Here is an 11,565-nt window from a genome sequence, read left to right as displayed (position 1 = left end):
TTACGAATTTACAATTATATCCTTTCATTTTGAACACGAGTCGCATATGAATGACCTCATCGTGCTAGTAAATTATTCGTCTTGAATATCGTTTGCTCGTGAGAATTTATTAAATTTAATAAATAATATATATAAACAAACATCGATCAATTTGATCAATTTAATTATTAACTTTAAATCTAAAGATCTATCAAATTAATTAATTAAATTATTTTTTAATCAATCATTGAGTAGACCATAATCAAAACCAATCGAATTAATTAAATTCATTAGATTTTGATTGATCAAACTCTACTCACCCTAATAATAATTAATAAGTGATGATTTTCAGTACAATTGTACGAGTCTTAGCAAGTGATTTGCGGTTGTTGCCGACGGGCTAACCTGCCTAAATCCATATTATTTGTTCACAACCACTACAATGAAATTAAATACAGACTAGCAAAAGCCATTACCCAAAATTTTCAGCCCTAATGAGCCAATACAGTAAGTATGGTGCCAAGAAACCCCCCCCCCCCCGGCAGTTGCCAGCATTAAACCACAGGCAACTTCCATTGCCATCGTTGTGAGATGATAAACGTTTAGGTTTTGACAATATAGGATTAAAATTGCCTGAGTTCTATAGTCCTGCTGTTTGATTGCATTGGTAATAGACTTTTCTGTGGCATAAGGCTCTTTACTTCGGGTTTTTTTTTTTTTCTACCCCAACAAATTCTATATTCAAGTCACTCCTCAAAGGGTTCCATCTGCTACTGCTACATTTGAACCGCCATTTCCTCCTCTCTTGCTTGCCGTTGTGTTCTTCAATATCTGCAAATTACAATGAAGTTCAGATGAAATTTTTTCTTGTTTCATTTATTTGAGTTTTCATGTAACTGAGTTATTCAAATTGAGTTGGATATTTTTTTTATATTAAAAACCTAGCTGCCAACAGACACGTGATCTATTATAACATATTGAAATTAAAAATCTAACATTCTACCAACAATCCACACAGCTAGTTATTACTATTATTACTTAGATTTAAGTTGAGAGAGAAAAAAATGGAGCAACCACCAGAAAACTTTCCAAGGAACATCAAACAGGAAAGACAAGCTAAGGTTTCAATTCTGAAGCCCCAGTATTTTATGGTATAAACAAAGCAAAACGAATATCAAGGCAAAATATCAGTCATCTATCTGGTAGTGGCAATGTGGGTTCACCTCACATGCCCCATTAATCATGAGCTCGTGATCTTTCAATTTTTTTTAAAGACGGCAAATTACATTTGAATAACATGCTAAGTTGGGAAAATTGAAAATAAAAGGGCCATTTTATATTGGTCTATATAATGCACATTTATATATGAGATGAAGGAGAATGGTATTTGATGAGATGATGATGTTATGTGATGGATGGATGGTGATTGGGGTGATGGGGAGATTTTGATGAAAGCAATTTACTTGTCTAAGCATCTGATTTTCATTCTGCAACGTGGACAGCCTCTCTTCAAGCTCAGAGTTTTTCTTCTCCAAGTCTTTTAAGTCTGCTCTACAGCTCATTCACCTTTTTCCTCTCTCTTGCTTGCTGTGCTGAAACTCTGTTCCTCAACAACCTTTTCAAAAGGAAGAAAAACCAAATTCACCAAAATGCTACTAGTCCCACGTAGAACGGCAAAACAGTAATATTATATGGCTGAACCCACTATGGTCCAAATCTTACCTCTTTAGGCGCTTGTTTTCTTTGTCCGCCGGACTCCTCCCTCCCTTTCTCTGACCACCCTCTACTGATGGCTGAACCCGATTCGGACTGACCACAGAACCGGCTTCTCGACCGGCAGCTCGAGCTGCAGACACTTCACCACCTATCTCAGGCACTCTCCGGATCTCTTCATCACTTTCCATACCTTCTAACAAAAAAAAAAAAGTTCCGATTTTTAAACCCGAAAGGCTAAAAAAACTTTTCTTCTTTCCTTTGAAAAAAAAGCAATGTATCAAATAAAATGCTGTTAATCTCAATGGATTTTCTCAAGAAAAGAAAAACAAAAGCCCAATTGAGAAAGCTAAAAATTTTACAAAACCCACATAGAAAAACCATCTTCTTCTACAAAGATAAGCCATTTTTCTTGAAATTTTAAAGCTTCAATGTAATAATAGCTAGAAAAAAAAAAAGAGAAATAATGGTGACCTTCTTTGACTTCAACTTGAAGGGCAGGACTTGAAGATCTTTCACTACTTGAAGGCAAAGAACTAGCTGCAATTGAACTCGTTGCTTGTTCTTGCATTTCTTTCTATAAAATTTAATTAAAATGAGAGAGATTTTCTCTGGTTTTTTTGGAGTGGAAACAAAAAGAATAAAAAACAAAAAAAAAAAAAAGAGCGGGACATTAATGTTGCAGTGAGTAAATTAGAAAGAGAGTGTTGCAGAATAGTATCAGCCGTTGGATTCTATTTAAATCCAAGGGATTAGAGTGAGGGAGCGTGGACGTATGGGAGCCATGAGGAGGTTGGTGAATAAAAGGTTAATGAAAACTGAGCGTGCAGGAATGGAACCGTTGGATTTGATTTGATCGGACGGATGGATGGGAGTCGAAAGGAAGGGAATGCTGTGTATCGGGAGTTAGGGACACAGCATATGCTGGCCGAGACCGTCTCCCACTTTTGTATTACCGCAGCATGTGCTAGTTGAATTATCTTTTATCAGCTCCATGCAAACCTGTTTGCAGCAGTGAGTTGAAACTAAACAGGGACCCATTTGGTGCATATGTGTGCTATGTTAAAGAATTTTTAAATGGGGGAAATTGGTTGATTCGTCATTCATTCTAAGAGAAGGCCTTCTTTGTACCAGGAAAAGAATTTTTTTTATAGAAACTTACATGAATTATATTATATTGAAGAAATTTAAAGCTTGTTATACCAATGTGGCATGTCAAAGAATTTTTCGATCGCAACAGTACATAAAATATGGTTTATTATGAACATAAATGGAAAGAAATAATGAATGTAAAGAAACAGAGAACCCAACAACTTGACAACGTAGAATATTATGTTATCCTGAAACTATGGCTTGTGCTTTTTTGACTTGGATTTTGGGGCTTCAGGAAAAGGATTATCTTGACTAGACAATTTTCCGATCACTTTGATAAGAGAAGATGGATTCATGGCTGGGGTTGACATGCTACGAGGGCAAGTGTTGGGCGTTTCACTTGAGCTGCTACGCTCTCTGGTACTCTGGCATGGCCGCAGCTGATCCCTGGAATGCACCGACCCGTCTTCCCCCATTACATACAAGTCATCCCAGACTGAACCTGATGACCCTTGCCTCCTGAATGAAACCACAGACCTTTGCAATGTTGCCATGTTTATGGAGGTTCTGCAATAAGTAACACACAATCTCTCTGTTTGCTTCAGGCTTTGTATATAGGGAGTAGGAATGGCGAAGACAGAAGAATTTGAAGGGAAGAATGAAGGAAACGGGTTAATGGATGGAATCTAAGAAGATGAATAGGAAAAGAGTAGTATATTTTTACCATGTATAACATACTTTCGTTTTTATTTTTTGTTTTGTTTGACCATGTTGTGTCTTGCTGAAGGTTGTTCTGTTAAACTTCTGCCCAAATATAAGGAATTTTTGTCACGAATTACTGTCGTTTTGAGTATGGATTTTTGTTAATTGAGGTCGTTCAACTAACTTGGACGGCTATCAGTATCTTTTATGAACATGTTTTTGTTTTCTTTTCCTTCTCAAAAGTACGTGAATTGTGAACATCTCAATGGTGGAAGGTGAGAATTGAGATTGTTTTGATCGAATCCTTAAGACCAAACAATTGGTCAAATGCAACCCCACGAGATCTCAAAGTTGGCTGCATTTTGGGTCCTATGGAGTTGCAACTACCCAGAACGCAATACCTAAATATAATCATCCCAATTTAAAATATGGCATGACACATTATCCTAATAAAACATAAAAAAATATAAAAATAGCATGACTTAAAATATATATTTCATATTGATATGCTTAAAATTTTAATGATAATTATATATAAATTTAATAAAAAAATTTTTTATATTAATAATGTAATATTTATCAAAATATAATATAAATACATAAATTTTAATATTTTATATGATATAAATCGTTAAATCTACCTGAAAATGTAAATATTCAACCGAAACGGGGTTACAGAGCGTAGTAGGACAGCTCATGCTAAGTGTCCTGTCCCGATTTGTTGCCGTATTTAATACGGAGCCTCATTATTTTTATTAATTATTAACAATTCACATGCACCAATGTATTCAACATTAACCATTTTGTGCTTTAAAATTATTGTATTTTAATTTTTTATTTAATTTTAATCAAGTATAATAACGTTTTTTTATTCAATTTTAGGTTTTAAAAAGTAAAAAAAATAATAAATTTTTTAAAAAAGAACTAAACAACTAGATATGGATATAATAACATTTATTTTTAAAAGCAAAAAATAAAGAAAAAAATAAATGAAACGGCCCAAAGCCCAGTAGAAATTGGCCCAGTAAAGGAATTAAACGGGGCCCAGAAATTATCCAATAGAAGGCCAAGGGATGTTCCCGCTCGGTTTTTGAATGCCCGCCCTTGTCGTCTTAGCCTACGTCTCTCGCCAACCCTCGAGATTTTGGTAAGTAAAATTAAAATGGAAAAACTAAAAAGGAAAAAAAATGTTGACCAATTTTCAACATCAAAATTCAGGAGATTAAAAGGGAAAAGAGAGAAAAACAAAAATCACAGTGGAAATGCAGAGACTAATTAGGGTTAGGGTTTCAAAGCATGGATTCTCCTGAAACTTCTATACCCCCAATTTCTTCTTCTGCAACAGCCTCTACTTCTTCCCCAGTTCAAGTAAATTTTTTTTCTTAATTGATGTGATTCTTGGTTTTAATTAGAATTTCCTGTGTTTTTAGCTTCTTTCTAAGTTTTTTACACCCTTTTCTGGCTTTGATTTTAGATGGTATTTTTTGTAAATTTGCTGCTTGGTAGGGTTTTTTTTTTTTTTTTTTCTCAGTTTCAGTTTTAGATTTGTATTTTGGGAGTTTTGTAAGCGAGTGATGTTAAAGGTTGGGGGGGTCTTTGTGAACATGAAATGTGTGGTTAAGTGACTTTATTCTGTTGGTAGAGTTGTGATTTGAAGGAGGTTTGACTAGAATTCCACTAATTTAATCGGTTTACTTAACTAAGTATTGGTCAAAATTTTGATTTCGTAGAGGAATTGGGAGATTCGTTTCAATGAAGTGGTAACATGCTAAACTTTGTACTAGGATGTGATTGTTCTTTAATGGGATGGTGGGTTGGATTTGAAGTAGTTTTGAATTTGTCTATAATTGATGCTATTTTGTGACTGGAGGTTTCTTTGATGAGTAAATGCTGCTTGGACGTTTAAATGATTGTGGTTCTAGATTTTGCACAAGGTGATAGTATTGTGTTATGTTCACTTTGAATCTGTTATTGTTTAGTTATGTGCTGATTTTGGTTACCCAAAAAGGATAATGGTTTGAAGGCAATTATCATGTGCTTTGTGGTATGACATGGATAACAACTTAGGACTTAATTTTGATTGAGTTCCATTACTTTGCAATTTTCACCTTACTTTCCTTTTTTCTCCCATTTCCTACCAAGATAACCGTATAGGCTTTACAAGTGCATGTCATTTCCCTTTATCGTGAATTTTAGACTTCTTATTTATCATTTTTCACTTTGATTTCAGGAATCCCCCTTTTCCAATTACATTAGCAGTCTGTCTCCTATAAAGCATGACAAGGCACCACATGTAGCACAAAGGTTCCTGGGACTTAATTCTCCCCCTCTTGTATTTACATCTCCACGTATAAATACTCTTAGAAGGTTTGTCATCCCTTGGATTTTGGCTTTATTGTTTTACACTTGAGTGTCTTCTTGCTTGACCTCTGATTGCATGAAACCTTATTCCTAGGCCTCAGTCATCCGGCGTGGAAGTATCTGAAAATGGTAAAGGGGACAAGAAAAATACCGATGGGCCTGGGAATTTGGAAAGATCTGTTAGTGAATTGCAGCAAGGATTGGTTGCTGATATTAAGAAGGTGGATGATACCAAGGATTCTATGTCAGTTCAACCCAGTAGTTCCTCTGGATGTGTTGATGAATACTTGGCTGACCCTGTGGAAGCAGATTGTGCAAACTCTGCATATTTGGTCAACTTAAATTTGAAACAATCTAATAATGTGCTTGAATCATCAGCAAATGGTTTACTAGACTCAAAGAATTTAAAATTTGATGACAAAGATGATGTGGAGAAGGAAGTTGATGCAGCTCAATTGTTGTCTGGGAAGAGTGAAGAAGGCTTTGAAAGAACGTTAACCTTTGATGTGAAGCCATTGAAGATTACAAAGGAGCAACATGATGCCCGAGGGATATCTGATGAATGCCAAAAATTTGAGTCTAATATGTTTGATCTTTCTTCTCAGGAAAAAGAATGTAAACACTTGGACCATCAGGTAATGATTGATTTCTGTCCTCCTAAATCATGTTGGTAAATAGCACCATGTATATTAGGAGATAAGATATGCATGTTTCTCAGTCTTTCTTTTTTTTTTTTTGAGCAGATAGTGGTAGAGGGCGATGGGGATGGAGGTGATGGTTTCCTTCAACTGTTGCCTGGATCTTTGCAAAGAGTTCAGGCATATGAAGATTTTGCTGAAAACATTGAAGGAGTCACAGATGTTCCAGTTCATAACATGACACACGATTTTGAGGTATGAAAGATTTGAAGTGGCTCTGACTTATAGATATCAAAATTAGATTAGTGGATTGCATAATGCTCTTTAATTTTTGTTTTTTGTTTTAGTTATTAAATGCTGCTAGGATTTTCCTTTTGCAATAGAATAATTACAACAGTCCTTGTAGGCTACTGAACACCAACGTGGCATGAGTAGGCGTTGCCTTCAATTTGGAGAAGTTCAACCAGAATCTACAGAAAACTGCAGAAGTTCTCCAAATCTGACAAATGATATGATCACTTCAAAATCACTTGCTACAACTTCAGAAACAGAGGGTTTGGGTTCATCTTATGTGGATTTAAGTGCTACATCAAGAAAGAGGCAACTGGTTAACTTGTCCCAATTGGCAATGAACATGATTCCACAGCGCTGTGGTGAAAGGTCTTCCTTAACTGTTTCCAAGCCGTCAGGTATTGGCTTACACCTAAACAGCATTGTTAATGCTATACCAATGGATCTAGGTGGAACTGCAAGCATGAAATGGGCAGTGGATTCTATGGGTATACAGGGGATAAAATCAGCATCTATTACGAGCTGTCAGTCAATGGAAAACATGGAGGATTGCTCAGATGCATTTGAGAAAGTATCAGCTGCTCCTCAGGATGGAACACTTGAAGCAAAGGTCTGCATGATTGCAGGTTCTGCTGGTTCTCAATCACTCTGCACCATGGAATCAATCGAGTGTCACACAACTCTAAACACAAAGAGCTCAGAGGATGAAGATAATAATGAGGTGTTTAACCAACAAAGTCCTAAAAAGAAAAGGCAAGTGTTTATGATACTTCTTGCAGATTTGACAGTTATAACTTGCTCTCTGTAATCAGGACCATTAATAGTTTATGCTTCTACAGGAAGAAGATATCAAACAGCTCAGATGGAGAGGGTTGCAAGCGTTGCAATTGCAAGAAGACCAAATGCTTGAAACTGTAAGTGAATTGTGTTTTTACTTGGTTGAAGTCCGCTTACATATCTGTATTAGTACGATATATTAGTACGATATATGTTAATTTTCTCCTCCTTTATTCATTTGCAGCTATTGTGATTGTTTTGCTGCCGGAATCTATTGTGCTGAACCTTGTTCCTGTCAAGGTTGCTTCAATAGACCTGAGTATGAAGATACAGTACTTGAGACACGTCAACAAATTGAATCTCGTAATCCACTAGCATTTGCTCCCAGGGTTGTACAGCCATTGACTGAGGTTCCGGTAAACAGCAGGATATCAAACAACTCAGCGCGAAAACAGAGACACCTTTTGCTTTAGTGTTTTTTCTTTTCCTCTAGTTTTGTAATTTCATAGTCATATTTTCCCTCTATAGGAAGACGGAAACTGGAAGACGCCATCCTCAGCAAGACACAAAAGAGGGTGCAATTGCAAAAGGTCAATGTGTCTGAAAAAATATTGTGAATGCTATCAGGTCTGGAAATTTATTGCCGCCTGAATCATCTGTCATGCTTTCCATGTTCTCTTTAATATATCGTTGCTGGACTTATGAATCTTCTTTATATATTGAAAAGGCTAATGTTGGTTGCTCCATTGGATGTCGATGTGAGGGGTGTAAAAATGTCTATGGCAAGAAAGAAGGTGGGTTTTGCAAGAAATATCACTACGATTGTTTTCTCTCAATGCATTCTAGTCTTCATCTCCAAAACTAGAAATAGAGAAATAGGCTCTCACCTCCCAACATCATTTTAGGGTCTATTTTGGGCTGAAAATTAGTATCTTTTGCTAGGTAAGAATTGAGAATCACTATAATCCTTGTTGCTGTGTTTCCAGATTATTGTTTGACTGAAGAAATAGTGAAAAGGGGTGGCGGGGAGCTATCAGAAAGAAGAGTGGCAGCTAAGAAGGATTTCTTGCATTCTGAGTTGTGTGATCCATACTATCTTACACCTCTGACACCTTCATTCCAATGCTCAGAGTAAGATTTATGGTCATGATGTCATACTATCATTCAGGAAAAACAAAATAATACCAATTCAACTTCTTTATTTGCTGATTACTTACTTTTTTATTCAGACATGGAAAGAAGGCATCAGTATCCAGACATCTTTCCAGGAGATGCCTTCCATCACCTGAGTCTGATCTCACCATCTCAAACATGCTTGCTGATGAATGCCATCAGACTTCACTGCCAAATCATCCCTCGATTATTATGGGTTCGTCATCATCTAAAGCAAGGGAATTGACAAGTCTTTCACAATTCCAGTTGGGCCCTAGAAGTGGTTGTTTTGCTTCAGGGGGTTCCCTTCAGTGCAGTTCATCTATTACACCAATGTCTCCTTTAGATGCGACTAAAAATCTTCAGGGGCTTGACTCTGGTGGTGGACTTTATGGCATTTTGGAGGATGATACACCAGAGATATTGAAAGACACTTCTACGCCCATTAAGTCTGTGAAAGCAAGTTCCCCAAATGGCAAGCGAGTTTCACCTCCTCACAATTTGCATCAGCTTGGGTCAAGCTCTTCAGGATCATTAAGAAGTGGTCGTAAGTTCATCCTAAAAGCTGTGCCTTCTTTTCCACCGCTCACTCCTTGCATTGATTCAAAAGGCAGCAGTAATCAGAGTAGAAGCAATCTTCAAGAAAATAGTAGCAATGATTAATTGCCAAACCTGCACTTTGGAGTAAGTTGTTACATTTTAGTGGCCCCTTTATTATGTGAATCCAATAGTGACTTGTACTAATTTTTACTACATTATGCAGCAACTACATTGGGTATTTTCGTGTTGGTTTTTTGTATTTGAGCTTCAGAGAGCAGTAAGCACCTTGCTCTGAAAAATTTACACCTTTAAGGTTCGTCATAATGCCTTTGTAACTCATCAATTATCATTTTGCCATTTTATATGCATGATTTATTACCATCATAAATTTTTGTGGTATACAGGTACTAAAGTGGCCATATTTTCAAGTAGCAGACTAATTCCCAGAAAGAGATTGCTTCTGCCTTATGATCCGTAGTCTTCTTTTCTCTATTTCTCTTTTCAGTCTTATAGTTTTTTATTTGGATGTTTCTAATCCAAGCCAAGTATGTTTCATTACTCATAATTAGAGGAAGGACTCACCAAACATGTTGCCATTCAACTGTGCGAAAATAAAATTTTGGTTTATCAAAACTAATGCCTTTTTTCTTGTATTTTTTTATAAGATATCAAAGCTACTGTTCAATAAGTCTTCGTTGTCATTTTCCAAACCTGTATGCATCATCATTGTGTTTTAGCCACGGGTAGATTATTTACCCGCAACATAGTTGACATTAATTCAAGCACCATAAATATTGCCCTTGAATCTGAAACCATGATGGGGAATGTACTGTTTCACTCTGCAGTAGCCATATATATATATACTGAGTAATTAAGTAGCGACTGTTGAGTTAGTCTTGTAGAATCATGAAGTTTTATTTGAAATGTTAAATCTTATCTTTATCATTAGTTGTCATCGATTTAAAGATTCGAGCACCAAAAATATGAAACTCAATGAAACCCTAGAAACTTGGTTTTGACGTTGGATGGTTGAACTACTTCCAGAATGACATTGTTTACTATAGAAATTTTTATTCAGGCAAATGTCTCCGGATAAAGAGAAAGTTTCTGTAAATTGCTACACTAATAAAGAGTCCAGGCAAAAGCCTGAGAAAGATCACACGATATATAGTCTTGGTTGATGCTATTACCATTAGAAAAACATGTTTTCGTCATTGTAGGAATCCAAATTAGTCTCCATCATTTTCTTAAGTAACTGACCAGCCTTCTCTCGAGCTTTTGCGGATCCCCTGACTGAAATATCAGCTAGTACAGTTAAGAACTCTGGAACCCTCAAGGCATCTCTTAGGCAGCCCTCGCTTTCGTCAAACAGGCGAAGAAGAATTTCAGCTGCACCTTCTTTGCTCAACATGCACCTCCCTTTCAATACATCTACCATTGAACTAACAACCTTATCAGTCTTTTTCAAAGCATTTAATCCCTCATCAAATCTGGCAAGAAGGCCCAGAACAGCTAGTGAAGTCCCACCAAGGTCTTCACCCTCATTGCATGTTGCCACTTGGATCAACACCGGGATGGCTCCAGCCCGGACAGCTAAGGTACAGTTCCCATGAAACTGCACAAGCTCAGCTAAAGAACTAAGGAGGTGATGTGCAGCAGGACAAGAGGGTCGTGAAACTGCATTGACCAACAAAGGGATGGTGCCAGCCACCCCAAACTTGGCCTTGTTCTTATCTAGAATGGCCAAGCTACAAACCAGAGAAGAAGCAAACTTGCTAGACTCAGTGGAGCTTGGGGAGAGAATTATGGAGTTGAGAAGATAGATGGTTTCTATATCTGCAAGAGACTGCTTTAAATCAGGATTCAAAGAGAGGTTAAAGAGTATAGACAATGAGAGAGTTTGAATAATGGAAGATGAAGATTCGCAGAGGGTAAGAAGGGCAGTTATGGCTCCATCTGTTTGTGCTAGAAAGGTCCTATTTTGTGGACTGACTTTGGTAATGGAAGCCAGAGTTTGTAGAGCTTTTATCTGAACTTCATGAGAATCTGATCGTGCTTCAGATAGACATTCAGCAATGACTTCACGAAGCCTAATTGTCGACATGGTTTAAATGAGGTGCTAAAATGCTAACAATGTTAATTTGCATAAGACCAAGCAAGTAACATGATATCTATAAAGTTTAAAGTCTAGATGTTGCAGAAGACAGGACAAGAAGTAGATGGATCCGATGCTCTTCGGCATTGGAAAAACCCGTTACTCTTTGGATTACTCATTTTCAATCGGCTTCTGGGGTATTGTTTCGATAGTTTCATAGTTAAG

At 36.8% G+C, this 11,565-nt stretch overlaps 1 protein-coding gene and 1 pseudogene across 5 annotated transcripts; one reads left to right on the top strand and one right to left on the bottom strand.

Moving 5' to 3' along the window:
• Positions 1 to 617: 617 nt before the first annotated feature.
• On the bottom strand, positions 618 to 2,345 carry LOC111303375 (transcription factor HY5-like; annotated as a pseudogene). Its single transcript, XR_016326788.1, has 4 exons — positions 2,167 to 2,345; positions 1,702 to 1,885; positions 1,443 to 1,594; positions 618 to 810 (listed from the first exon to the last, which is right to left on the bottom strand). The product of XR_016326788.1 is annotated as a transcription factor HY5-like (transcript).
• A 2,330-nt stretch (positions 2,346 to 4,675) lies between these two features.
• Positions 4,676 to 9,878, top strand: LOC111303371 (CRC domain-containing protein TSO1-like). 4 transcript variants are annotated; one of them, XM_089742287.1, is made up of 13 exons: positions 4,676 to 4,854; positions 5,717 to 5,853; positions 5,949 to 6,482; positions 6,591 to 6,740; positions 6,892 to 7,529; positions 7,616 to 7,690; positions 7,798 to 7,969; positions 8,082 to 8,180; positions 8,281 to 8,347; positions 8,540 to 8,684; positions 8,783 to 9,389; positions 9,469 to 9,558; positions 9,650 to 9,878. In XM_089742287.1, exons 3-11 carry the CDS (start codon positions 6,090 to 6,092, stop codon positions 9,366 to 9,368), a joined length of 2,325 nt encoding a protein of 774 aa, XP_089598413.1. In that variant the 5' UTR covers positions 4,676 to 4,854; positions 5,717 to 5,853; positions 5,949 to 6,089; the 3' UTR covers positions 9,369 to 9,389; positions 9,469 to 9,558; positions 9,650 to 9,878. The 4 variants fall into 4 exon arrangements, with proteins under 4 accessions (XP_089598413.1, XP_022755329.1, XP_022755328.1 ...); XM_022899594.2 differs by having other exon boundaries at positions 5,942 to 6,482; positions 9,469 to 9,522; XM_022899593.2 differs by having other exon boundaries at positions 5,942 to 6,482.
• Positions 9,879 to 11,565: the final 1,687 nt, after the last annotated feature.

This window comes from Durio zibethinus, chromosome 13 (assembly GCF_047325235.1).
Source record: "Durio zibethinus cultivar Kanyao isolate XHJ-2024 chromosome 13, ASM4732523v1, whole genome shotgun sequence".
Classification (NCBI taxonomy): Eukaryota; Viridiplantae; Streptophyta; class Magnoliopsida; order Malvales; family Malvaceae; genus Durio; species Durio zibethinus.
Note: the sequence above shows the minus strand (reverse complement) of the source record. Positions and strands in the feature narration are given on the sequence as shown.

What these genes read in the sequence shown, in the direction of transcription:
- LOC111303371 (XM_022899594.2), top strand. Translation starts at nt 4,783, where the DNA reads ATGGATTCTCCTGAAACTTCTATACCCCCAATTTCTTCTTCTGCAACA. An exon ending in GTAAACACTTGGACCATCAG is followed by an intron (nt 6,483 to 6,590) that starts GTAATGATTGAT and finishes TTTTTTGAGCAG; the next exon opens with ATAGTGGTAGAGGGCGATGG. An exon ending in TGTCTATGGCAAGAAAGAAG is followed by an intron (nt 8,348 to 8,539) that starts GTGGGTTTTGCA and finishes CTGTGTTTCCAG; the next exon opens with ATTATTGTTTGACTGAAGAA.